At 54.3% G+C, this 27,821-nt stretch overlaps 1 protein-coding gene across 3 annotated transcripts in view; it reads left to right on the plus strand.

The window, feature by feature from the left end:
- The first annotated feature begins 4,152 nt into the window (after positions 1 to 4,152).
- The window catches only part of PPM1F (protein phosphatase, Mg2+/Mn2+ dependent 1F), a 33,040-nt gene continuing 9,371 nt past the window's right edge, over positions 4,153 to 27,821 (plus strand). The window contains exons 1-7 of one of the 3 annotated variants that reach the window (XM_074004285.1): positions 4,153 to 4,209; positions 11,150 to 11,415; positions 17,600 to 17,751; positions 22,936 to 23,138; positions 23,583 to 23,771; positions 26,053 to 26,196; positions 26,605 to 27,416. In XM_074004285.1, coding sequence (XP_073860386.1) covers positions 11,210 to 11,415; positions 17,600 to 17,751; positions 22,936 to 23,138; positions 23,583 to 23,771; positions 26,053 to 26,196; positions 26,605 to 26,622 — 912 coding nt within the window. In that variant the 5' untranslated portion in view covers positions 4,153 to 4,209; positions 11,150 to 11,209 and the 3' untranslated portion in view covers positions 26,623 to 27,416. Of the gene's footprint in view, positions 4,210 to 11,149; positions 11,416 to 17,599; positions 17,752 to 22,935; positions 23,139 to 23,582; positions 23,772 to 26,052; positions 26,197 to 26,604; positions 27,417 to 27,821 lie in introns of those variants that run through there. The other 2 variants (XM_005567862.4, XM_074004286.1) reach the window with 2 other exon arrangements.

The raw sequence follows: 27,821 nt of genomic DNA on the forward strand, positions 1-27,821 counted from the left end.
CCTTAAGGAAGGCAGCCTTGACAGCCATGGCTCCGGCAGGAGAGGAGTCTAGTGGAGCAGGCGGGGCTGGGAGACCCCCTCCCTGGATCTGGCTTATGAATCCCCTTGGTCTTCGCTTCAGCCCCCTGCTCAGGGCTACCCTCTTGATCCCACGCTTCTCCATCCCCTGCTCTCGTCTCTGAGAAGCCCTGTACGTGGTGCCCGTGTGCGTCTGGCAGCTTCCTGGGGCCTGTTGCAATTCCTATTCTCACAACAAGCCCTTATTGTCTTAGAGGCAGCTGGGTGCCCCATGGAACCCATTCACATACCAGGTTTAGAAAATACCCTGTAGGCCAGACTGCCCTGTGGTGCCAGGTGCTGGTGGCAGCTGCGCTCTGACCTCAGTGCCTTCTTGTGCTCCCCTCCCCAACCACCCGAGGAGAGACACCTGTGCGGGGTCCACTGTGTGTTGGAAACTCCCTCCACACTCCACCCGTGCCTCATTGAGTGGTGACAGGAGCTCAGCAAAACAGCGTTCCAGACTGTTCAGTGGGACCTTTCTTTGAGGGGCAGGTCAGGAATGTTTCAGACTCAGACCCCCCCCCCAACTCAGTAGTAGATTCCCAGGCCACACCAGGACGTATATGAGAGCTCCTGTAAAGAAACCCAGATGGCCGGGCGCGGTGGCTCAAGCCTGTAATCCCAGCACTTTGGGAGACCGAGATGGGCGGATCACAAGGTCAGGAGATCGAGACCATCCTGGCTAACATGGTGAAACCCTGTCTCTACTAAAAATACAAAAAACTAGCCAGGCGAGGTGGCGGGCGCCTGTAGTCCCAGCTACTCGGGAGGCTGAGGCAGGAGAATGGCGTAAACCCGGGAAGCGGAGCTTGCAGTGAGCTGAGATCCGGCCACTGTAGTCCAGCCTGGGCGACAGAGCGAGACTCCGTCTCAAAAAAAAAAAAAAAAAAGAAACCCAGAGCCCGCCCAGCATGCCCCACCTGGACCCCCTTCCTGGAGGCCCTCACAGGTTAACACGGGGGTTCCCTGGAACGCAGTTTGGAGAGCTACTCGAAGCTGAATGAAAATACGCAGAGACATGGGGAACCACATAATGGGTCCTGGGATGTGTCTGACAGGTACAGGCTTCAGGAAGGAGGGGGTGCTCTCGGAGCTTCTGCCCCCTCCCACCCACTCTGGTCCGATTCTGGGGCCCTAGCAAGGCCACACCTGTTACGTCCCCAGTGCAGGGCTGTGACTGCTCTTCCACCCACAAGGCCCAGTGGACCTGGAGCCTTCTCTGCAGGTTTTAGGACCTCCAGGACCCTTAGGTTACAGGGCTAATTCAGGCTTACAGGAGCGGAGACGGTTCATAGGCCTTAAACCCAGACCACCCAGTCCTTCCTTACTATGCTTCTGCACTGCGATTTCAGCCAGAGGCGGGGCTAATCACAAAGTGTTCCTTTATTTTCCTCTGCAGTTGTCCCTTGTACGTGACCCTCCAAGGCCCTTGGCGTCCGCAGCTTGATTCTGCACTCCGAGTCCATTCACCTTCTCCCATCCGGTAGCATCCAACCCCGCTGCTACTGCTGCCAACCTGGCCTTGAGAGCAATGAGGACAAGGAAGGGACAAGGCCCCTTTTAGGCCAGAACTGCCTTCCGATCAGCCACGCTCCATGGGACTGTACCTCTGCCCTGGAGGCTGGAGAGGTCAGTGGCTGCAGACTGGCTCAAGGAGCCCCTGGCCCTGCCCACCTAGCCAGGGGTGCAGCCTTGCCAGAGAAGCAGAGAAGCGTCTGTGGCTGGGTGGGTGATATTGAAAGATTCCTTTCACCAGGGTGGAAGCCAGGAGCTGAGGCGTGATGGAATGCGGACAGTGAGGCATTGACAGCACCACAAGGCAGGAGTCATCTCCAGACACGTCCTTGGCCCATAGGGACAAGCTCCTGGTGGTGCCTCACTTTGCTGTCCTCTCTAAGCCGCAGATCTCAAATGGAATCAGTGCTCAAGAGTCTAATATGCCCCCTCTGAGGATGCCTGCGGGAATATCAGCTTTTATTGCACTTTACCATGTGGGAGGGCCTGCCCCACGCACCACCTCACCTGTGCTGCGCTTCTCAAACTTCACCCCACAGCCATTCTGTTGTAGGTGATCTCAGGGGCAGTTTTGAGAAACAGTGGCCCAGGGTCTCACAACAGCCCTCTGAGATAGGTTGGTTGCTATTGTCCCCATTTTTTTCTGATCAAGAAACTGAGGCTCAGGTGAGCTAAGGAATGTGCCCAGGGCCACCGTTTATAATAAGTAGCCTCAAGCCTTGCTCATGGTTACTGCCCTGACAGGGATCTAGGAAGGAGTGAGCAGGAGAGTGGGATGAGGCAGGACTCTCCGTCCCAGCCCTGCTGTCTCTGCCCAGACACCTCTTGCCTTGCAGACCCAACCCCACCCCAGATGGTTTCCTTTCCAATCACCCAGCTGCTAGTTCTCCAGGTTACTGGTCTCACTCCAGGTTGCTCCTGTTAGAGAAGCATCCCAGAGACATTCATTCCTGGCAAGGACACAGGCCTGTGGACCTGAAGGCCAGGTGGGCAGGGCCACAGAAGATCTGGGCGTCCCATCCTCCATTTAAAAAATTATACTTTACAACTGCATTGGTATAAAGATGAATATATTAATATATATTAAAACCTTTTTTTTTTTTACTTAAAGGTTTCTTTCTTCTGCCTTTAAAATATTTTGGCCAGGTGTGATGGTTCACACCAATAATCCCAGCACTTGGGGAGGCTGAGGCAGGAGAATCACTTGAACCCAAGAGTTCAAGACCAGCCTGGGCAACATAGTGAGACCCCATCTCTACAAAAATTTTTTAATCAGCTGGGCGTGGTGGTGCTTGCCTGTGGTCCCAGACACTAGGAAGGCTGAGGCAGGAGGGGAGGCTCGCTTGAGCTCGGGAGTTTGAGGCTGCAGTGAGCTATGATCATGCCACTGCACTCCAGTGTGGGCATCAGAGAAGGAGCTTGTCTCTAAAAAGAGAGAAAAAGAGTATTTCCATGAGCCTCTGTGTTGGCAGAAGAATGACCCTTCAGAGATGTTCATGTGCTATACCTGTGCCTGTGTTAGATTACATGGCAGACCAGGCATAGTGGCTCACACCTGTAATCCCAGCACTTTGGGAGGTCGAGGCAGGCAGATCATTTGAGGTCGGGAGTTTGAGACCAGCCTGACCAACATGGTGAAACCCTGTCTCTACTAAAAATACAAAAAATTTAGCCGGGTGTGGTGGCGCACGCCTGTAGTCCCAGCTACTCAGGAGGCTGAGGCAGGAGAATTGCTTGAACCCAGGAGGCGGAGGTTGCAGTGAGCCGAGGTCATGCCACTGCAGTATAGCCTGGGTGACAGGGTGAGACTGTCTCCAAAAAAAATTATGGGGAAAAGGGGAATTAAGGTTGCTGATCAACTGATTTAAAGTAGAGAGATGATCCTGGATTATCTGGGTGGGCCCAGTGGCATCTGGAGGGTCTTTAAAAGTAGCAGAAGGAAGCAGAGGAGGGAACCAGAGGTGGCAGTGTGAGAAAGGCTCAACTGGCCATTGCTGGCTTCGAGGCTGGAGGAAGGGGCCCGAGCCAAAGTATGCGGGGAGCCCCTGGGAGCTGGAAAACGCAGGGGAACAGTTTCTCTCCTAGAATCCTCAGACAGGAACGCATTCTGCCGACTCATGGATCTTCACCCACTGGGACTAAGTGGACTTCTGACCTCCAGAATGGAAAGATAAAAGCCTTAACGTTTGTGGAAACAAACAACTCACAATAGGCCGGGGACTGTGCCCCCTTCCCTGACGGATGAGCCTGCCTAGGCAGTCTGGATTTGCATCCCTGCTGTCATGTACCAGCTGTTGACGGCACAAGTTGCTTCATTTCTGGGCGCTGTGACCTAGGGATTGCTTTCACCATCCAGCCGCCCACCCAAAGCTGCAGAAGAGAAGCAAGAGGCCGGTGACTGGGGCGGCTCCGGAGCCCAGGTGGAGCCGCAGTTCGCCTACCACTAAAGGGCCGCAGTCACGGTCCGCGTAGCCGCCAGGGGGCAGCAGAGGTCCGGCCCCGCCAGCTTGGAGTCCCGATTGCGCCTGCGCGGCGCCCGCAGCGGCCGGGGACGGGAAGTGGGCGGGGCCGACCGGCAGCGGCTTGCTGGACGCGGAGCGGCGAGGAGACTGCTGAGGCCCGCGGAGACCTGGGGTGAGGCGGCCGGGGGAACGGGATTAGAGGGCTGACGGGCCTGGGACGAGGGTCAGGCGAGCGCCCAAGGCGCACAGGGGTGAAATGGGACCGAGGAACCGGAGGGATGGAATCAGAGGGCTGGGGAGGCAAGGAGGCCGAGACGAGGCTCACATGGGGGCACCCAAACGGTGCGGGGGTGCAATGCGGGGGTCCGAGGAGCAAGAGGGGCCGCTGCGGACCTGAGGAATCCGAGGCTGGGAGTTGGGGGGCTGGCGAGCCAAGAGGGCAGAACTGGGGGGCCGGCGGGGGTGTGACCGAGCCGAGGGCCTGGTAGGGACCGAGGCTTATGAGACAGAATGGGGTGCTGAGGGGGGACGCGCCCCATTTTCCGAGATTTGGCCTCTCCCCACCCCCCAGGAGCCTCTAGGCCGGCACGTTGCCCCATATGCCCCCAGTCCCTCCACCTTCAGGGGCCCAGTCTCTGCCTGAGGGCCCCCTGCCCCGCGGCCTCCCGAGCGTCTGTGAAGCGAGCGTCAGCTGCACAAGTGCTTGGGCTGCAGCGGCTTCAGCCACAGGTCTGTGAGCCAGAGCCTCAGGCGCGGAGGCCGGGCACACTGCCGCTGGGTTCGGTCAGGCAAGCCCCTGAACCTGTCTGCAACAGGAAGAACTGGCTCCGACTGCAGGGATTTCAGCACAGGGCTTGACACACGGTGAGGTCCACTGCATGGTGGCGGGCTCCTTCGAAGCCTTCCACGCTGCGGGACAGAGTCACACATGTCGTGGTGGCATTCCCCGGGACAAGTTCCCTGGGCCCAGATGAGCTCTCACCACGGGGGATAGAAAGTGGGGCCGGCCAGCACTCTGAGGCCATCTCCAGTCTCTTCTGTTGTCAAATTTCGCTCTTTTCCTCCTGCACCCGAGGTGGAAGTACCAAAGGCACCTGGCATCCAGAGACCTTGATTGAGTTCGCTTTGCCCTTTCCACCTGTGTGAGACCTTAAATGGGTGCTTGCCCTTCTAGAACCTATTTCTTCGTCTGCAGTGTAGCCTGACAGTATGTACTTCTCAGCGTAGTTGTGAGAGGTAAACAAAATGAATGCCTTTCTGAAAGCCATGAACCTCTACACAAGTTCATTTGTGGAATTCCTTTGAGATACCGCCTGAAGGCTGGGCGCGGTGGCTTATACCTGTAATCCCAGCACTTTGGGAGGCGGAGGCAGGCGTATCACCTGAGGTCAAGTGTTCCAGACCAGTGTGGCAAAACCCCATCTCTACTAAAAATACAAAAATTAGCCACGCGTGGTGGCAGGTGCCTGTAATCCTAGCTACTCAGGAGGCTGAGGCAGGAGAATTGCTTGAACCCGGGAGGCGGAGGTTGCGGTGAGCCAAGATCCCACCATTGCACTCCAGCCTGGGCAATAAGAGCGAAACTCCCTCTCAAAAAAAAAAAAAAGGGATACCACCTGAAGCCAACCGAGTCTTTTTTTTCTTTTTTTTGAGACGGAGTCTTGCTCTGTCACCCAGGCTGGAGTGCAGTGGCCGGATCTCAGCTCACTGCAAGCTCCGCCTCCCGGGTGTACGCCATTCTCCTGCCTCAGCCTCCCGAGTAGCTGGGACTACAGGCGCCCGCCACCTCGCCTGGCTAGTTTTTTGTATTTTTTAGTAGAGACGGGGTTTCACCATGTTAGCCAGGATGGTCTCGATCTCCTGACCTCGTGATCCGCCCGTCTCGGCCTCCCAAAGTGCTGGGATTACAGGCTTGAGCCACCACGCCCGGCCAACCAACCGAGTCTTAAGACCCGGCACTGCTGCCCACTGCACCCTTCAGAGTGATGTAGCTTCCTCAGCCCATGCCACCCACCAGTCACTCTTCCCTCTGCCATCACACTTATACCACCTGCTGTACACAAAGGGCCATTGTGGGCTTTCTGACCGCAGGAAGCTTACAGTCTATCAAGAAAGTCAGGCCTGTAAAAAGTGGTCATTGCACAACAGTGTGACTGTGCTTAATGCCATGGAACTGTACACTTACAAGTGGTTAAAAGGATACATGGTATGTATATTTTACGACAAAAAAATTTATATATGTAGGAAAACATCTAGAAGGATTTACATCTAACTAGTATCAGTAGTTATGAATAAAGGAGTAAGAATCTGCTTTGGTAGAAAGAGAAAGTTGGCCAGGCGTGGTGGGTCATACCTGTAATCACAGCATTTTCAGAGGCTGAGGTGGGCAGATCACCTGAGGTCAGGAGTTCGAGACTAGCCTGGCCAACATGGTGAAACCCCATCTCTACTAAAAATACAAAAATAAATTAGCCGGGTGTGGTTGCAGGTGCCTGTAATCCCAGCTACTAGGGAGGCTGAGGCAGGAGAATCGCTTAAACCTGGGAGGCGGAGCTTGCAGTGAGTGGAAATTGCGCCACTGCACTCCAGCCTGGGCGGCAGAGCAAGACTGTCTCAAAAAAAAAAACAGTTAACAGTGAATATGATAGTTTTGTTACACCATAGTGATGCAGTTTCCTTTTCTAAGGATTACTGGTTGTTGTTTTTTTTTTTTTTCATTACCCCGGTTTTGCAGTTAAGCAAGACTTAAGTATTTTTTCTGTGTTCCCTAAAAAACTGGTGGTTAAACCCTGCATTCGTTAAGCTTAGGAGTCAAAACTAATGCACTAGAGGAAAATAAATATTTTAAATTTCATAAAAAAAAAACGTTTTACCAGTCAGATGTGAGCAAAAGTGCCATAGAGACATGAGAGAGAGCATGCTGGATCCAAAGGTGGGGAGATTTCAGCAAAGCCTGGAAGGATCCAAGAGATCTCAGGAGGCAAAATGGAAGGAGGACACCACAAAACAAGGAGGGGAGGGGCTGCCCTAGGGTCAGGGGGACACAGAAATGGAAGGAGGAGCCATGAGAGAGCCAAAGCCCAGAGTTGGTGGCCAATGAGGGACAGGTCAGGGAAAGAAGGAGTCAGAATGACTTCCCGGGTGTCTTCACAGTTAGGGCCCAGGTTCTCCGGCATGAACCCCACCCTGGGACTTTGGGCAAGTTCCTTAGCTCTTCTGCTACAGCCTGCCCTGTGAAGTGGGGATAACCACAAGAGGTTGTTGGGAGGCTAAAAACCATCCCAGGAAGAGTGCTCGGAGCAGGGGCGGATGGCAGCTGGCAGCACCGTCAGCCCCACCCCTGCAGCTGCCGCCCGATGAGTTTGCTTTGCCGTTTCCCACCTGTGTGAGACCTTCAATAGGTTCTTGGAGGGTGAGCACCCATTTGGTGTGCAGAGGGGCCCTGATCCAGGAGGAACAAGCTGCCAGTTGGATTTGGCCAGACTGGTCCAGGCAGGCAGCGCTGGGAGGCAGGAGTCCATTGTCCCTCCCATGCCCACCCCAGGCTCTTGGTGACTTGCACAGGCTCATGCACACATCCCTCTCACTCTGAATCTTTCACTGGTGTGCCCTGGTCAGGAAAGCCTGGCACCAGGCCCTGCCACCTCTGGTGCTCTCCCAGCCCTGACTCCTCCCTGCGGATTGCCACCGGCCTCCACGCCATTCCTGATGCTGTCTCCTCCAGTTGATCCCTCAAAGAACCACGGCACTGTCCCCTACCCCTCCAGGTACTCCCAGGGCTGCCTCTGGTTTCCCTTGGGTGAGGAATTTCTCCTTCCTGCTGGATGTCCCATGGTGTACCTCAGATTCAGGAGCTTATGGGGAAAAGGAAGGAAATGATTCCTGTCCCTTTCGACTTCTGGGCTCCAGGGAGGGAAAGCTGTGTCCTGGTTTCTCTCCTCACCCCTTGCCTTAGGTTGGTGATGCAGAAACAAGGGCGCTTGGTCCCCAGCAAGCAAGATGGCCCTGGGCACCCTGCCTTTCTAACAAGGGCAGGCAATTGGCACAGGCCCTGAGAGTAAGCCAGCCCGTCCCCTCTACAAATGCAGACAGAGCTTCGCACAAGGCATCATCACATCCCCTGAGACCTCACTTAGCACGCATGGCACAGGCACCATTGAGGCCTGTGCGGGTAGCGGGCACAAGGCACAGGGAGAGCAGCAGGTGGCCACAGTGAATCAGGGTCTGCAGTGCAGACAGGAAGGGCCCCCCTCCCTGAGGGAACAGGCAGATTGTGGGGAGGAGCTCCCGGCACAGGAAAGAGTACCCCAAGGTCAGGAGGCAAGAAGGAGGCATCTGCATCCCAAAATGTCCAGCAGACGTCACCAGCAAGTGGGGTGAAAGTGAAGGGTCTTGAATTCTGCCCTTGACCGTGGGGCTTTACACTGTGGGCAGGGGTTTCTGTGTGCTGTAGCAGGAAGCATGCTGTCCTCTCACTTGGATCCTAATCATAAATTCACATGAGCACATTTTGTGGTGAGATGACAGAGCGTCCAGATCACTTGGAATTGCAAGGGAGTGGGCAGAGGCCCCAGGCACTGGCAGTTACTGGGGGCAGCTCTGCATTGTTCACATTTCTCTCCCAGAAGCTCCAGGGGGCCAGGGCAGTGCCAGGCAGAAGAGGGGCCCTTGGCCGCTTTCACTGCTTGAGGGCAGCCAAGCTTGCTGGGAAATTCACGCCATCTTCAAATGCCTTGCAGCTCTGCTGGGGCATGGCTGGCAGGCCTTGCCGCCTCCTCATTGACCCACTAGGGCTCCCAGCCTCTGCTCATTTCTCCAGCTCACAAAGTCTTCCCTTTGTGGTTTGAATGTCAGTGTCCCTCCTCCTCTCAGAGTGATTTTTCCTTATTTGTTTTGTGTTCTTTTTTTTTTTTTTTTTTTGGTAGAGATGGGGGGTGGCAGTCTCACTATGTTGCCCAGGCTGGTCTTGAACTCCTGCAACTGAAGCACTCCTGCCTCACCCAAAGAGCTGAGATACAGACCTGAGCCACAGCGCCTCGCCAGTTGTTTTATGTTCTTTATCTTTTTACCTGCTTGCCTTTTGTAACCTGGGCTGCATTAAATTTACTCCTTGCTAATAAATGTGAACCCTAACAATGAATTTAGTCTATCCCCAGAACCTTCAGTAGCAAGCATCCCTATTTCTACATTATTTGTATGTGTCTACTTAAATTACCTTTCAATTCCTGCCTCTAAAAGAAGAGAGGGGTTTTGTGTTTTGTTAATTTACCACCCTTCACCCCTTGCATTCCAAATCCTTCATTGATCAGACTTGATGCTGGGATCTTTCGCTCTGCCCGCCCCATTTTCTTTTGTGTTTTTTATCTTTAGGCTTCCAGAAGGCTTGTTTCAAGTTAGCAATTCCTGATAAGGACAGCCCTTTTGTGGGCTGTGAGCTCCCTGCATCTCTTACTTCCCACTCTCTGCATCCTGCACCTCAGGCCCCTGTCGCAGCCGTCCTTAGCAAAGTTTGTAGGCAGAGTCTGTGGCTATTCTAAGACTGATGATTCTAGAAGATTCTCCTTGCCTTCATTCAGTTTTCAGAACATGGAAGTCCTCATGGAGGTGATGGGCTGTGAAACCGTTCCCCAAATTCTCCACCCTAGAATTTGGGCTGTTCCTCAGTCTCATGTCCATTTGTCACCATAGAAGAACGCAGTTTTTCTCCCCAGCTTAGTAACTGTGTAGGATTTCTTTTTTACTTTTTTCTGTATTCAGTCTCATCCACTACTGCGTAGGACTCGCTGAAGAAAGTTTTTTCCCAGCCTGCCTGTTAGACAAAGCCCAAAGTGGAGTCCCCACTGTGGGAGGGTTTGGAGGGGTCAGGCACCCGAGGGGAAGGGGGCAGGAGAGAGAAGGGTCTATGCTGAGCGGGTGCTGGCAGGGAGGCCCAGGTGTGGGACCTGGAGGTGAATCCCCGGGACGATGCAAAGAACATGGAGAGGGGGGTGCTCGAGAACTGTTTGGGTATAGGCCAAGCAGGCAGGCTGGGGAGGCAACTGTGGAGATTCTGAGTTGGGAGAGAAGAAGAGCCAGAGCCAACCTGCAAGGAGGCTCTGAGGCACCAAATGCCTCTTTCCGGTGAGAGAGAAGCAGGTGAGGGAGTGAAGGCACAGGCTTTGGGATCCCTCTTCAGCCCTGTCTTCCTTCCTGACACCTCAAGCAAGGGACTACCCCTCTCCAAACCTTGAGGTTCTCATCTGTGAAATGGGGGCTTGTCCTGGCTCTTGGGGTGTTAGGGGCAACTCACAGGACTGGTCAGCTCTGGGCTTTCCTAAGGACTTAGAGAGGAAGAGCCCACATGCCCTACAGTGGGGTCAGCGCCTGGAACTGTCCACAGTGCCCCTGTTCCAGCCAGCGCTTAGCAGGCCTGAGCCATTCTAGGCTCACAATTCCCTCCTCCTATTAGAGAGCATTGAATAGACTCGATGGTGTCCCAGAGCACCTCCTGTCTGTCCCGGGTTAACCCTCTGCTTCTCTCCTGGCCACCCCTTGGGTGGCCCCAGCAGCCTCTGGGGATCCCTTCTGTTCCCACTCTGGCCTGTCTCCAAAATAGCCCTGGGCCGGCCCCCTGCATCTTGGCTCTTGTCTTTCTTCCCCTGAACGCTGCTAGAGCCCCAGCAGGTGTCCCTCCTACCATCTGGTCACCACATCCAGGCTCACAGACCTGGTGGCTTCACTCCCTCACCTCAGAGCCCTGCTGGCTGCCTGGGACCCGCGATCAGGTTGAACCCCCTCACCTGCCTCAGTGCCTGGCCTCAGCATCCCTGTGCTGCTCATCTCTGGCCATGCTGGCCACCCTCTGCCAGGAGCAGTCTTCCTCCTCTTGTCACTTCTCCTTGACAACGTCCACCCAGCTGCTGCTCCTGGCACCATCTCCTGAGACCGGATCTCTGGATGCCCACAAGTCCCCATCTGGATTCATGTCAGGACAGCGGCCAGGGTTGTCCCACCACTTACTAGTGGCCCTGAACCGTGAGGCCATGTACCTGCTACATGGTGCTTGCAGTTGGGCACCTTCATTGCTGGTGCCGTGGCTCCTTGATTCTGCTGACTCTGACATTTCTCCCCAGGGTGAAGCCTGGAGACCCTCTTGCCCTGGCCCAGCTGCAGGCCCCCGGGATGCTCTGGGCATGTCCTCTGGAGCCCCACAGAAGAGCAGCCAGATGGCCAGTGGAGCTGAGGAGACCCCAGGCTTCCTGGACATGCTCCTTCAAGACTTCCCAGCCCCACTGAACCCAGAGGACCCTCTGCCATGGAAGGCCCCGGGAATGGTGCTCAGCCAGGAGGAGGTGGAGGGCGAGCTGGCTGAGCTGGCCATGGGCTTTCTGGGCAGCAGGTAAGCCTGTGCAACCCCAAAGGGGACAGGGAGCGAGGGCACGGCGCCAGGGCCTACCAGGGATGTGGTGGCTGTTCCCCCACACGTCCAGCCCCACATGGGGATCCACAGCCCCAGATCCCTATGGCAGCACCGTGTGGACTTCCTGTGGCTGCTGTGGCAAAGCACCACACACTGGGCACTCAAAGCAGCCGAAGCTCATTCTTTCACAGGGCCGGAGGCCAGAGTCCAAGATCAAGGTGGTGGCTGTGCCATGCTCTCTCAAAGGCTGTAGGGAAGAGTCTGCTCCAGGCCTTTCTGTTAGTGCCTGGCCTTGACTTCCTGGAGGTCCTTGGCTTGTAGACTCATTCCTCCTAGCTGACCTTCTTGCATGCAGCATCTCCCTGTGTGCCTTCACACCTCCCCACTCTACCTGCTGTGTGTCTGTGGCTCCTCCTCTTGTAAGGACATGGGCATTTTGGACCAGGGGCTGCCCTCTTACAGTGTGACCTCATCTGTATTTCTTTTCATGGAGAATGGGGTCTCGCTATATTGCCCAGGCTGGTCTCGAGCTTCTGGGCTCCATGAATTCTCATGTTTTTGGCTTCCTAAATGCTGGGATTACAGGCATGACAGTGCTGTGCCCAGCCAATGTGACCTCATATGGACATAACTAATTACATTTGCAAAGACTTTAACTCCAAATAAGATCATATTCTGAGCCACAAGGGCTGGGACTTCAACATACCTTTTTGGGGAACAATTTAATGCATAACAGGTGATAAGCAGTAAGTCCTGTTTCTGATGCATGTGATGGATGAGGAGGCAGAGGTGGGTAGATTAAGAGGCTGGTCTGAGGCCTTACAGTCAAGGAGTGGCAGGCCCACATGGCACCCCGGCCACCATGATCTGAGAGGTAGTTGGCGCTGTACCCCTTCCACAGGTGAGGAAGCCAAGGCACAGAGAGGTAGCACAACCAGCTTAGCAGATTTCGGGGAAGATAGAGAGTTATGTGTCCACCAGCAGACAGTGTAGCTGTCTCCTAGGCTGACCTCTGAGGTCCCTTCCTTGGAAGACCTTTGCCCTCCCCTTCCATTTATTCATTCATTCTGGAAGTATTTGTCCCAGGAAAGATAGTAAAGGACAAGGTCTCTTCTCGAACCCTCTCTGCTCAGATGGGGTCTTGGAGTCAGGCTGTCTGTCTGGCACAGGGGACAGCTCATGGAGGTGAGCAGGCTGGTGGGCCACATGCTGTTTCTGTGAACCTAGTCCCTTGCTGAGGGGATGTGCCCATGGTCCCCAATCCCAGCATCACCCAGATGACCTGAAATATCACCTGAAGCCATGACAGGCCCTCAGCTATAGCTCCCTCTGACAGAGCCTCTGTCCTTGGTGCTGCCTCAGTATCCCCCAAGTGTGCACTTCCTTTGCCCCTGCAGCAAATCAACTCTGTTCCTGACACTGACCAAGGGCCTATTTTTCTTGACCCCAGGCCCCAGCAATCAGTGACTTGTGCTCTCCCTGTGCGGCATGGGTGCAAACGTTGCTAAGTGTCAGCCACATGCAAGGGCCATGCCACCCAGCATTCCCCACAGCCGCCTAGAGCTCAGGAGGAAAGGCCCAGTGACCACGCTCCACGAGGTCGTGGCATGCACAAAGGATGTTATTGGCTTGTTTTGAGGAACTATTTTAGAGATGTGGCACGGAGTGAATCGGCCCCCAGTGGTGGAGCAGAGTGGGCCCAGCGGGGGTGCTGCGCACGGGAGGTGAGGGAAGGCCCCACGTTTTGCCTTCTTGAGAGGAGCAGGTGGCACTCTACAGGGAGCAGGGGAGTCCAGACCAGGGAGTTCTGCAGCCACTGGGTCTTCGTGGAGGTGGCATGGGGCCATCGCTGCCCTGAGGCGAAAAGCCAGCCCTGGGACAGAAAAGTTGATGCACCTTGGCCCAAGCGTGAGGTGACCAGGCAGAGCCAAGTGGTGCCAGCCCCAAACTGGGAATCAGGTGGAAAAGCCGTCCTGGGGAACGACAGAGCCCAGGGGTTTGCTGGGCCTGCGTGGGGCACAGGTGCTGAAGACGGACAGGCCATAGCACCGGGGTGACACATCAGCCTTCAGTTCCTGGGCAGGGGGAGAAGGGCGTGGAGCAGGGCCCCAGGGAAGGATCCAAGGTGGGAGGGCCTGGAGGGCTGAGGAGTGAGTAGGCAGTGCAGGTGACCTGCCCAGGAGGGCCCTGAACCAAAGTTGGGGTCAGTGCTGGGGACACAGGGGAGGGCAGTGGGTTTTGGTTTTGATGCGGGAGCAGCCGGACTTGTTGAGCAGCTGCTGTGTGAGCCACCTAGTGATGGGTGTGACCAGGAGGGGCGAAGAGCTCCTGAACCTCCTCAGCCCCCGGGAACCCACCTTACATGATGGACTAAAATGGAGTATTTGAAGGTGTTATTTGTTCCAGCAGTCGTATTGGATTTATTTTTTAAGTTAGTTTTGTTCTTTTCTAGCACGTTCTTTCACACGCAGGTGTGGATGTGCGTATGTGTAGTCAGCACTTGGGGTCTGAGTCTCACATGTTGTCTACACTAAGTCCGGCTGTCCACACACACGCACTCACATGTGCTCATACATAGTCACGAGTTCCACCTCCCAGCTCTGCTTCTTGTGTCCCAGCCTGAGGATGGGCTCTTGGGCATGAAGGACTTTGAGCATCTTGGTCCCTGAGCTCTTTCACAGATTGCAAAAGGCATCCTTCTGGAGGCTATCCAGGAGTCACAACACCCGGTCTGCAGGGGGCTGTTTATGCCTTGTCTCCCCTCTTGTTTGTAGCCTCCTGTCACATACTTGAGTCCCTGAGCAGTGCATACCATACACTAATGATTTGAGTGTGGTTTTCATCTCTGCCACTAGATTATAAACCCCTTGTAACAACCCCTGCCCCAAAGTCGGTGAGACAAGTGTTTCTCAGGCACCTGGGCCTTGCACACAACTTGGCTTGTCCCTGGAGCATCTTCTTGCCTTGTGCAGGAGCCTGCTCTGCAGGGACCAGAATCAGGGTGGATCTGCATGGTGCAGTGACTCAGGGCTGAGGGCCTCTAGGGCGTGTCCCAGGCCAGACCCTGGGATGAGGCAGGAGCTGTGTCCAGGAAGGGGACGATGGTGGCCCTTGGCCAGGCATTGTCTGGGTCCCCACAGCCGGAAGCTGCCTCCCTGCCCCCAGCAGCAGTGTCGGGTGGGCAGGAAGCTGAGGCCTGGCCTCACCGGGACCAAGGGAAACAGGCGTCCCTCCTCTCTGCTGTGCAAAAGGAAAACCCAGCAGTTGGCAGGAAACCCCCAAATGGCAGAGGAACTCATTTCTCATGTCTTGGCTGGTTGTTTTTCAAAGGCAGTTCCAGAGGCTTCTCCCATGAGTCACCCTTTCATTTTAAAAAAATCAGGAATCCACTGAGCATGGTGGCTTACGCCTGTAATCCCAGCTACTCGGGAGGCTGAGGCAGGAGAATCACTTTCTGAACCCGAGAGGTAGAGGTTGTGGTGAGCCAAGATCACGCCATTGCACTCCAGCCTGGGCAACAAGAGCGAAACTCTGTCTCAAAAAAAAAAATCAGGAATCCATCCCGGTCGATTCCTCAGATCATCAGTAGATGCCTGGGGTGCGCAGCCCCCACGGAATAAGACCTGCCAGCCTGTGCCATTGGAAGGTCCTCGCCTTCCAGTGAAAGCCGGGAGTGTCAGCCCAGTGCAGAATTACCTCGTCACCCCAGGCATGCCCTCCAGCCCCCACTCTCAGGGACAGGCACACAGGGGTGAATGTGTGTCATCCAGCTTCCAGGGCCCCCACTGGGTGGGAAGGCAGATTCCAGGGGTCAAAATGCATGCTAGAGGCCATAGGGCCACTGAGGGAGTGACCCCTTCTGCCCAGAAAAGCCAGGGATGGCTCAGAATTTTAGACACTTCTTCCCACAGCCCTCCTCAGCCACAGCTGGCTTCAGTGTCCCTACCTCCAAATTTCTTCCCCTGATCTGCCCCATGGCTGTCTTTTGCCCTGCCTACCTGCTGAAAGACGCTAACCCAAGGTTAACATTTCCTCCCGTCGGTTTGCTTGCAGCTTGCTGCGACCTCCCTTTCTACCCACTACACCTCCTCGACTGCTCAGCTCTGTTCTGTGACATTGAAAGCAGTGACCCAGTCTCACTTCTTAAAACGTTTCCTTCGTGGCACCCAGAAGGCCACCCTTGGGGTCATCCCCACTTTGCTAGCCATGCTCTGGCCCTGTTGGACTCAGCCCCCTATCCTCATTCATTCTGCAGCTCCATCTCCTGCCTAGACCATGTTCTTGCAGGCCCTCAGGCCTCTTGACCGCTGTGGAAACAGAGCCCATTGCCCATCCCCTGCCTGATCCTGTTCCATCCCCATCAGGGTAATTGACTGCACCACGAGCCTCCTAGTTGCTCAGAACAGAAACTTCAACACTGTCCCTGCCCCTCCATCTATACTGCCCGACTCTGTCCTCTCCTGTTTGTCTCCACGGCCCTGCCCAGCCCAGGTCTTGGACTCTCTCCTCTAGACATTCATCCCCTCCCTGCCAGCCCACCCTCCACACCAGGGTCAGAGAGGCATAAAAGCAAGGCGGCCAGGCGCGGTGGCTCATGCCATTATCCTAGGACTTTGGGAGGCTGAGATGGGAGGATCACTTGAGGGCAGGAGTTCAAGACCAGCCTGGACAACATAGCGAAACCCCACCTGTACAAAATTTTACAAATTAGCTGGACATGGTGATGTCTGTAGCCCTAACTACTCTGGAGTCTGAGGTGAGAGGATCTCTTGAGCCCAGGGGTTTGAGGCTGCAGCGAGCCATGATTGCACAACTGCGCTCCAGCCTGGGAGACAGAGCAAGACCCTGTCTCTAAAAATAAATAAATAAAACCCAGACCAATGGCAGTGCTTCCATGTTAGCATAAAGCTTGGCCTGCCCTGTTCCCACAGCCCCTCACCCTGACATCCCCTCACCCCAGCAGCCCCTATGGCCCCGTCCGCTCAGGGACCTCATGGACCACGCACAGCCACTTCCTCTGCTGACTGCCCCTCACCCTGGCAGCCCCTATGGCCCCGTCTGCTCAGGGACGTCATGGACCACGCACAGCCACTTGCTCTGCTGAGTGTGCCTGTGGGTCCCACAGCCCAGGATCAGTTTCCTGGAGCTGCTGTACAGATGACCACAGACCCAGCAGCTTAAACAACAGAAGTGTGCCTCATGGTGCTGGAGGCTGTTGTCTGAGATCAGGATGTTGACAGAACTGGCTCCTTCTGGTGGTTTGTGGGCAACCCTTGGCATTACCTGGCTTGTAGGCTCATCCCCCAGGTTTCTGCCTCATGTTCCCATGGCATTCTCCCTGTATGTGTGTCTGTGTCCAAATTCCTCCCTCAACTCAGAGCGTCTCGTTCTGTCGCCCAGGCTGGAGTGCAGTGGCACAATCTTGGCTCACTGCAACCTCCACCTCCTGGGTTCAAGCGATTCTTCTGCCTCAGCCTCCTAAGTAGCTGGAAGTACAGGCACGCGCCACCACACCCAGCTAATTTTTGTATTTTTAGTAGAGATGAGGTTTTACCATGTTGGCCAGGCTGGTTTCGAACTCCTGACCTCATGATCTACCCACCTTGGTCTCCCAAAGTACTGGGATTACAGACGAGAGCCACTGCACCCAACCCAAATTGCCCTTTTTTATAGAGACATCAGTCATTGGAGTAGGGGCCCAGCCTGCTGCAGCATGACCTCAACTAATTCCATCTGTAATGACCCTGTTTCCAAATTAGATCCATTCTGAGGTACTGGGGGTTAGGGCCTCTGTATGAATTTGGTGGGGGACATAGTTCAACCCAGCACACTCCCTACCCTCCAGGGTCCCCAACTGGCATGGGTGATTCCTCTGCCCTCCTGTGGCCAGGAGCTGTCATCAGCTTGGATGTCAGGCAGTTTGCTTGACCATCAACAGCCCCCTCCCCGCCAGCCCCAGGCCCAAGTTTGGTCCAGGTCCCCACCAGATGGTTGCGCGTCTGCCTCTGCCGTCGTGTGACCTTCCTGTCCCAGCTCCCCAAGGACAGGGGCTGCCCTGCTGGCTGTCCTGACCCCTCAGCATGTGGGCTGACAGTTGGGGAAGGGGTGCTAGGTGTAGTCTCCTGCTGGGTGCTGCCCCTCACTTCCCCCTCCTCATCCCTAGGAAGGCCCCGCCACCACTTGCCGCTGCTCTGACTCATGAAGCGGTTTCACAGCTTCTACAGACAGACCTTTCCGAATTCAGGAAGTTGCCCAGGGAGGAGGAAGAAGAGGAGGAGGAGGATGACGACGAGGAGGAAAAGGCCCCTGTGACCTGTGAGTTCTCTTTCTTCTGAGGCGGCCCCAGGGCTGCTTAGCAGGCAAAGGGTGAGGACATTGTGGGGAGCCCATTGATTGGGGTCCCTAAGGGGGCTGGGGCCCTTGCTCACAACAGCAGCAGAATCAAGGAGCAGAGAAGGCTTGGGGCCCCAGCGAGGTGGAGGGTGGTGGTCACAGCCCTCCACAGGACACGTGGTTCCCAGTCAACCCACGAGGCAGGGGTGGGTGGTGCAGACACCCTCCTGTGTCCTGTCTAACTGAAGTTCCAGAACAGCCCAGGAAATTAAAGATGCTTGTCCCATTTCACAGAGGATCTCACAGGCGATTTCTGGTCACGCAGCCAGGTTCAAGTGCCCTCAGTGTTGTAACTCGGTTAACATGCACCCAGGCAGGCGAAGTCAGGGTCAGCCAGGTGGCATGCCAGCAGGTCTCGGGGGACAGCAGCATGGACCCCTCAACACTCAGGCCCCCTGCCTCAGCTGCCCCAAGTCAGGATTCTGTTGGATGGAGAAGCTCTACGGTGTCCGTGAGCCCCATGGTTAGATGCTGGTGGAAACTTGTCTGTCAGCCTGCTCCTGGGACAGCCATAAGCACGGTGTGGCCAGGGGAACCCAGAAATGGAGAGGGCTGCAGAGCCATTTCACAGAGGATCTAATCATTAAAAAGCAGGGCTTTTATTTCATGTGACTTTCTTTCATTCTAGTAATTTCTTTTTATTGTATTTCGCCAAAGTATTGGTTGATGTTGGACTAGAAATACAGGGAGTGAGAATCGCAGGCTGCAGCAGGGGTGCCACAAGGGGGTAGCAACCCCCCACCCAGCTGAAAACTTGTCCCTGGACAGGCCAGCAGGCAGCAGAGTCGCAGTGGATTTTCCCTTCCTTGCCATTTCCTGTCTGCCATTTCCTTTCCATTCCTTTGCCATTTCCTTTCCTTTCCCTGTTGTTCTAAATTCTGCATTACTAGTGCATGCGTGCATCCAGGGAAAAGCAAGGCACAAGGTGGGAGAAGAGAGAGAAGGCGAATACCCGAGGCGGCCAGCATCAGTCGGTGCCGGCGCTCTCCTCCTCGCTGTCGTCGCCTGCCTCCGCCCTGGCTCCCTGCCCGTATTCCCTGGGAGCGCAGCCTTGCCTTAGCCTGGGAGACAGCTGTCCACAGTGACAGGCGGCCATTGTTCTCGGCCGAGCCAGCGGGCTTCCGGCCGGTGGCAGCTGCTGCTCCTCGGCTTTGCGGCCCCACCAAGGGGGCACCGCCACCGCCCAGCCCCGCCCCGCCTGACAGGCGTCTGTCTGTCCACGCGGGAGACAGTGCCACCTGCCGGTGAGAAGGAGTGTTGCCGCGCCGGCACCAGCAGGCCTGGGAAGGAGGGAGCGCGCAGCCAGAAGGAAGTCTCGCCTGCCGCTGCTTCCCTGTCAGAGCGCCTGGCATGCAGGCCTGCCTAGCAGCCTTGATCATGCGCTCCCTGTCACGGAAGTAGAATGTAGTCAAGTTTTTGGACTCCAAGCCATTCTAACAAAATTGCGTCAGAGTGGGAATTGTATTATAAGAAAGAGCGGGAGCGCTTTCTTTCTCTCAGTTCCCCATGTCCTTGGCGTGTAGCCTGTGACACTCAGCTTCTGCCCTGTTTTCTATTACTTGGCTTGGAACTCCTGCCTTCGGCTGACTGGCCCTGACTCACCGTGTTTGCCACATGCACCTGGGCTGGCAGGAGTTCCAGGAGAGTTTGTGCATTGAAGTGATGTGAGTCCCTGAAGCCAGAGCCCCCATGGTCTCCTTTGGGCCTGTTACTGGTTGATCTTTTCTTAGGAAGTCAGGCTTAGGTAGGATTTGGGTATTTTTCCTTTTCAAATGAATATTGTAGCTTGTATTATTTGTTGCTACGTAACAAATTGCCCAAAATGTAGTGGCTTAAAACAGCAGACATTTATTCTCCCAGTTTCTGCGGGTCTGGAATCTGGGAGCAGCTTAGCTGGTTCTGGTCCAGGGTCTCTCACTGGGTTGTGGTCACATGGATGCCGGCTGGGCTGGAGGGCCTGCTTCCAAGGTGGTTCCAACACACAGCCATTGGCAGGAGGCCTTGGTCCCGTCCCATGTAGACTCACCATGACGCTGCTTGAGCGTCCTCACAGCTCAGATTGAGTGATGAGAGGGAGGGAGGAAGAGAGAACATGCAAGGCGGGAGGTGCAGGGCCTCTTTGTTTCATAGCAGCTGAAGCACACGCAGTCACTGCCACTCTCTTCATCAGAAACAGCCAAGTCCTACACTCAGCAGTGAGAAGTGAGCTCCACCTCGTGAAAGGAGAAGTCAAAGAATCTGTGGACGTGCTTTAAAGCCACTGCCATATGAGACTAACACTTGTAATGAAAAATTGGGAAAGTATTAAGAAAGTATACTTCAGGAAAAAGTTGTCCATGGAACTGCCACCTGCAGACCCACTCTGACTCCTTGATTGTGTGCTGTTCCTGCCTTTTTTTTCTGGCCCTGGTGGTTTTCATGGACTTGTGGTTAAACTGCATATGTAATTTTCCTCCTTTTTTCACTTAGTATCATGACATAAGCATTTTACATGCTTTTAAACTTTATAAAAATCCATTTTTTAGTTTTCTGGTTTTTTTTGTTTTTTTTTTTTTGAGACGGAGTCTCGCTCTGTCGCCCAGGCTGGAGTGTGGTGGCCGGATCTCAGCTCACTGCAAGCTCCGCCTTCCGGGTTCCCGCCATTCTCCTGCCTCAGCCTCCCGAGTAGCTGGGACTACAGGTGCCCGCCACCTCGCCCGGCTAGTTTTTTTTGTCTTTTTTTAGTAGAGACGGGGTTTCACCGTGTTAGCCAGGATGGTCTTGATCTCCTGACCTCGTGATCTGCCCGTCTTGGCCTCCCAAAGTGCTGGGATTACAAGCTTGAGCCACCGCGCCCGGCCTAGTTTTCTGTTTTAAGAGACCAGGTCTCCCTCTGTCGTCCAGACTGGGATGCAGTGGTGTAATCAGGGATCGCTGTAACCTCGACCTCCTGGGCTCAAGGGATCCTCCTGCCCCAGCCTTCAGACTAGCTGGGATTACATATACCACCGCACGCATGCAGCTAATTTATTTATTTATTTGTTATTTTATTTTATTTTATTTGGTTTGGTGGTGTTTGTTTGAGACAGAGTCTCGCTCTGTTGTCCAGGCTGGAGTTTGGTGGCTCAGTCTTGGCTCACTGCAACCTCTGCCTCCTGGGTTCAAGTGATTCTCCTACTTCAGCCTCCCAAGTAGCTGGGACCACAGGCACATGCCAACACACCCAGCTAATTTTTGTAGTTTTAGTAGAGATGGGGTTTCTCTTTGTTGATCAGGCTGGTCTCGAATTCCGGACCTCAAGTGATCTGCCTGCCTTGACCTCCCAAAGTGCTGGGACTACAGGCATGAGCCACTGCACCCCGCCTGTTTGTTTTTAAGAGACAAGGTCTCTTTATGTTATCCAGGCTGGTCTTGCACTCCTGACCTCAAGCAGTCCTCCCACCTCAGCCTCTCAAAGTGCTGGGGTTACAGGCATGAGCCACTATGCCTGGGCTAGTTTTTCTTAATTAAACTTTTTGTTTTGAGATAATCATAGCTGCACATGGAGTTGTAAGAAATAATACAAAGAGATTCCATGTACACTTTACCCGGTTTCCCCCAGTGATAACATTTTGCAAAACTATAATAAAATATCACCACCAGAATCCTAACATGGTCAAAATACAGAGCAGTTCCATCACCAGGATCCCTCCTGTCACACTTTTAAAGCCATCCTTATGCCTCCACCCCCACAGACCCCATCCCTAACCACTGACAACTACTAATCTTCTTGGCTTCTACCATTTTATTTCAAGAACACACATAAATGGAAGCATATGATGTGTAACTTTGGGGGACTGGTTAAATTCTCTGGAGATTAGCCCAGGTTGTTTGATGCGTCAGGAGTTCATTCTTTGCCATTGTTGAGTGGTATTCGAAGGTATGGGTCGACCACGGTTTAACCATTTCCACACTGAAGGACATCTAGGCCGACTCCAGATTTTGGCTGTTCCAGATAAAGCTGCTATGAACATTTGTGTTCAAGCTTTTATGTGAACAGTCTTCATTGTTCTGGGATAAGTCCGCAGGAGTGCCACAGTGGGGTCATATGGATATTTCATTATGAAAACCATATTTAATAGCAGCTTAATTCTTCGTCAAGAGACTCGCTCATTATTATTATTATTTTTTTTTAAACGGAGTCTTGCTCTGTCGCCCAGGCTGGAGTGCAATGACATGATCTCGGCTTACTACAACCTCCGCCACCCAGGTTCAAGCGATTCTCCTGCCTCAGCCTCCTGAGTAGCTGAGATTATAGGCGACCGCCACCATGCCCGGCTAATTTGTGTATTTTTAGTATAGATGGGGTTTCACCATGTTGGCTAGGCTGGTCTCGAACTCCTGACCTTAGGTGATCTGCCCGCCTCAGCCTCCCAAAGTGCTGGGATTGCAGGTGTGAGCCACCACGCCTGGCTGAGACTAGATATATAGTATTCCTAATTAATGGGCAATTATAAGTGATTCTGTACTTTGCCTTTAAATTACTTTTGTGTTTCTGATAATTTCGTTTTTTGTTTTTTTTTGTTTTTTTTTTTTTTTTGAGATGGAGTCTCGCTTTGTCGCCCAGGCTGGAGTGCAGTGGCACAATCTCGGCTCACCACAAGCTCCACCTCCGGGGTTCACGCCATTCTCCTGCCTCAGCCTCCCGAGTAGCTGGGACTACAGGTGCCCGCCACCACGCCCGGCTAATTTTTTGTATTTTTAGTAGAGACAGGGTTTCACCGTGTTAGCCAGGATGGTCTCGATCTCCTGACCTCGTGATCCGCCCGCCCGCCTCAGCTTCCCAAAGTGCAGGGATTACAGGCATGAGCCACCACACCCGGCCTCTGATGATTTCTTTAGGGTGGGTTCCCATGAGTAGAGTTGCTCCATGGTGGGATGGGAGACTTCAAGGGACAATCTACCAAACTAGACGTTTCTAATTCTGATAACAGGCTGCCATGTGCACATTATTGAGTTGATGTGCTCACCATGCCCTGGGAGGTGATGGGGGCTGTGCGGGCCCAGGTGGGAGCTGTCGGGGAGCCAGCGAGGCCTCAGCTGGTTTGGTTGGCACTTCCCTGACAATCCCTCCATTGTGCCCATCAGTGCTGGATGCCCAAAGCCTGGCACGGAGTTTCTTTAACCGGCTCTGGGAAGTTGCCGGCCAGTGGCAGAAGCAGGTCCCATTGGCTGCCCGGGCCTCACAGCGGCAGTGGCTGGTCTCCATCCACGCCATCCGGAACACTCGCCGCAAGATGGAGGACCGGCACGTGTCCCTCCCTTCCTTCAACCAGCTCTTCGGCTTGTCTGTGAGTGCTCCTGTCCAGACCCTGGGGAGAGCTTCGGAGGACTGGGGCAAGGGTGGGGGCTCCCCAGGTACCGAGAAGAGCTGTCCACCAAGGCCGAGACAGGAGAGACACCTGTCAGCCCCTGAGCTTGCCCAGCAAGAGACTAAGAAGGACAACAGTGTGAGTCTGTTATGAGGGAGGCCTGGGTGCCATGTTCCCCTGACTCCAGCACCAGGAGTCACCTGGGGCAGCCCCTCATTTTATGCTTGTAGCAACTCAGAACAGATGGTGAAACCGAGGCTCCCGCGAGCTGTCCTTTTCCAAACCTCCCAGCTCATACACACATAAGCTGGGCGAAGGCCATACTGATTCTTCCAGACTCTACCCCATCAGTGCCTGGTGCCACACCCCCCTGGGAGCAGCCTGGGTCCTGCGGGTCTGTGACTCCCACCGCATTCCCACCAGGACCCTGTGGACCGTGCCTACTTTGCTGTGTTTGATGGTCACGGAGGCGTGGATGCTGCGAGGTACGCTGCTGTCCACGTGCACACCAATGCTGCCCGCCAGCCAGAGCTGCCCACAGACCCTGCAGGAGCCCTCAGAGAAGCCTTCCAGCGTACTGACCAGATGTTTCTCAGGAAAGCCAAGCGAGAGGTGAGGACTGGCAGCTGCGCCTCGGGTGCAGTTTGGAGGCCAGTGAGAGTCCTGGCCTCTGCAGCGGGAAAAACGCCAAAGGAGCTAGTGGTGCCAGAAGGTCCTCACTAAACACTGCCGGTGGTCCTGCCGTTTCTTCTTACAGTATGGGGCTAAAAGGGCTTGGTTCTCACTTGAACGGAAGCAGCACAAAGCCTGCCCCAATCCAGCATGCTGGGCCTCCAGGCCACATAGACCTGCCTGGTGTAGAGGGTCTGCTGGCCTCAGGGAAGACAGCCTGTGGTCAAGTGTTCCTGGGATTTTGTTTTAATGAGATATGGCAAGGTGACAGACACAGACTGGTACCTTAGCAAAGAGTTTACTACTCACAGTTCCCGAGAGGAGGGGCCACGCCTCACAGGGCTGTGCATGGGAAGCACTGAGGTAGTCGGGACGCAGAGGGAAGAGAGGGAAGCTGGGTCGGAGCCTTCTCTGCATCCTCCCCAGGTGTTGGCTGTCTCGAGGAATCAGCTGGCCCAGGAAGGGGCAGCCCCTCCAGGACCAGCAAGGCCCCAAGATGTCAAAGCATTGTAAAAGGGGGAATATGTAAAACGTGATTAATCTACTGCCTGCCTCCCCTTTCTCCTCTAGGCAGGGTCTCAGCAGACTACCGATGTCCTCTGGGAACACTCCTTCCTCGGGAGTTACAGCCACGTGTAGGGATGAGGCATTTGTTTCTGAAAGAAGAAAGAACACAAATGCATTAGGCCCCTCCTCTGTGAACTTATACACTCTGCACCTCACCAGCAGAATTTCACTAGGTCCTCCTTGTAGCCCTGTGAGGTGAATACTAACATTGTACCCATTGTAGACATCGGGAAACTGAGGCTCAGATTGCCCTAATGAGAAGACACCAGGGGAAAGGTGCACTTTTGTCACACGCGCTGAGCACAGACCTTTGTGGAAATTAGCAGAGCCGGGCTTTGCATCTCAATAGAAAACCGTGCAGTCTCTGCAGCTGCAAGGACCCCACTGAAAAGCAGTCAGGCCTCTGCTCCTGGCCCCTCACCTCACTCCACCCCCCAGGAAGTGACAAAGGCCTCTGAGCTCAAGGCTGCCTCTCAGAGTAGAAAAGGGATTCTCTGAAGCAGGTATAACCGCTTTATTGAGGCTGAGCACAGTGGCTCATGCCTGTAATCCCAGCACTTTGGGAGGCAGAGGCTGGTGGATCACTTCAGGTTAGGAGTTTGAGACCAGCCTGACCAATGTGGTGAAACCTCATCTCTACTAAAAATACAAAAATCGGGTGTTGGCTCACACCTGTAATACCAGAACTTTGGGAAACTGAGGTCGGTGGATCACTTGAGATCAGGAGTTTGAGACCAGCCTGGCGAAAATGGTGAAACTCTGCCGCTACTAAAAATAATTTTAAAAATTAGCCAGGTGTGGTGGCACGTGCCAGTAGTCCCAGCTACTCGGGAGGCTGAGGCATGAGAATCACTTGAGCCCAGGAGATGGAGGTTGCAGTGAGCCAAGACTGTGCCACTGCACTCCAGCCTAGGTGACAGAGCGAGACTTTGTCTCTAAATAAATAAATAGCCGGGCACAGTGACTCATGCCTGTAATCCTAGCACTTTGGGAGGCCAAGGCAGGCAGATTGCCTGAACTCAGGAGTTCAAGACCAGCCCGGCAAATGTGCAAAACCCCATCTCTACTAAAAACACAAAAAATTAGCCGGGCGTCGGGTATATGCCTGTAATCTCAGCTAGTCGGGAGGCTGAGGCAGGAGATTCACTTGAACCTGGGAGGCGAAAGTTGCAGTGAGCCGAGATTGCGCCATTGCACTCCAGCCTGGTTGACAGAGCGAGACTCTGTCTCAAAAAAATAAACATCTTTATTGAGATACAATTTAAGTGGTGCATATTTAAAGTCCACAATTTGGCAAGTTTTGGCTTATACGCATGTACACCTGTGGATTCCTCACCACAGTAACGGGCGTATTTATCACCCCCGGAAGCTTCATCCTGCCCCGTGTCATCCTCTGCCCTTCCCTGTGCACTCCCCAGACAGCCCCTCATCTCCTTTCTGACACTGCAGACAGTTTGCATTTTCCAGAGGTGGATGTGAATGGGGAGCTGCAGGATGCACTCTCCTGTCCCTCAGTGTGAAGTTCAGTACGAGCCATTGCGTGGCTCAGCGGTTCTGCCCATTTCTGGTTAAGGTTCAGCCTGTACCGCATGTGCCTGCAGTGCAGACCCGTCCCCACCTCCTGTCAACTCTCATGGGCCCTTTCTCCCTGCAGCGGCTGCAGAGCGGCACCACAGGTGTGTGTGCGCTCATTGCAGGAGTGACCCTGCACGTCGCCTGGCTCGGGGACTCCCAGGTCATTTTGGTACAGCAGGGACAGGTGGTGAAGCTGATGGAGCCACACAGACCAGAACGGCAGGTAAGGGGATCCCTCTGCCCAGGCCCAGGATATTCCCAGCCACCATCATGCTGGACCCACAGGGGAACCCCAGCCTGGGAACCTCAGGAAGTACTAATCCTGGCACCTTTCAAGAGGGAGGGCTCCCCACCTGACTTGAGTCCCAAGGGGTCCCACGTGAGCCCTTCCTGAGAGCTCTGTGGGTCACAGCTACATGAAGCCCAGAGCTCCAGGGGAAAGCAGAGCCCTCTGCACTGACAGGCATCCCAGTGCAGTCAGCGCAGCCCAGTGCAGACCAGAACCTGTCCAACACACGGACAAGGAGGCCACAGGCTGTGGATGAGGGGGCCTCGGGGAAGTGACGCTGCCCCGGGACTGGAGGGAACCTGGCTTGGGGCTGTACTGAGTAGAGGCTACCCTGGCACTCAGGTCATTACCTGGACATGAAGATGACAGTCCCACTCAGACCTCTTCTCACAAGACTGTCTCGTCCATGTGTCTCCTGAGGTCAGATTGCGAGCATTTAGATACCATGGAATGACTGTTTATCCCTCAAACCCCACTTTTCCCACATGCTGCTCTCCACTAGTTATGTTGGATTAACCATGCACATGGTGGATAACTCTACATCAGCACATAGGAGCACTCATCCTTTCTTGGGGCTGTGGACATTGCATGCATCATGCAGTCCCTTGTGGGTGAGCATGAAGATCTTTTCAGTCTTTCGGTGTTGAAAACAATGCATCTGTACCTACTTTGTGCAGCATTAATTGCTCAAGAGTCAAGTGTATCTGTATCTGTAGGACACATCCCCAGAAGTGGGATGGCTGGGTTGGAACTGATGCATGTACAGTCTGGGTAGATTTGTCAAGCTGCCCACCTCAGGCCATGCCAGCCTGGGCTGGCACTACATGCCCAAGAAGGTCCATTTCCCCACAGTCCCACCAGCCTGCAGGATTCTTCCTGTCAGGTAAGAAGGCTGTCTTGGGGCAATTGTTAAGTTTGCTTTTCTGTTACAGAGTGAGTTTGAGCATCTTTTCAAAAGCTGAAGATCATTTACACAGCCTTTCCTGCAAACACTGTTTTTTCCTTTGCCTGTTTTTCTTACCAGTTTATAGGTTCCTGGTATATGTTAAGGAGGTTGGTTCGTTATCTGTGATTTGCAAATATTTTTCCATGCATCTTTTCTCTTTTATTTTTGTGTATGGGCTTTTGCTACATGGAAGTTTTGTTTTTCTGTAGTTGAGTTGAGTAGTCTTTGTTTTTGTGGCTTCTGGGTTTGGAAAGCACGGCAGAGATCACCGGGACTCGATGATTGTAACAGTCGGGGCAGCCGCGTTCCTTGGCCTTTCACCGCGGCTTATGGTCTCCCCATTGTACGGAGGAGAAAACTGAGGCTCAGTCACTTGCCCAGAGCACACTGCCAAAGTCACAGATAGTCTCTGCCACTCCTCTGCCTCCGCCGTCGGGGAATTTGGCACCTGCTGCCTAGTGGGCTCTCCTTCCCAGGACGTGCAGTCAGATAAAATGTGGCCAAGTCAGGATTCGTGCTGGGCCCACTCCCACCTGCTGCTTGCACACCTGCAGGCTCAGCATTCAGCACCCCCTTAAAGCCCAGTGGGGACTTTGTTCAAACACTGCCTGAG

The sequence above is a fragment of the Macaca fascicularis genome, chromosome 10 (assembly GCF_037993035.2).
Source record: "Macaca fascicularis isolate 582-1 chromosome 10, T2T-MFA8v1.1".
NCBI classification, from domain to species: Eukaryota; Metazoa; Chordata; class Mammalia; order Primates; family Cercopithecidae; genus Macaca; species Macaca fascicularis.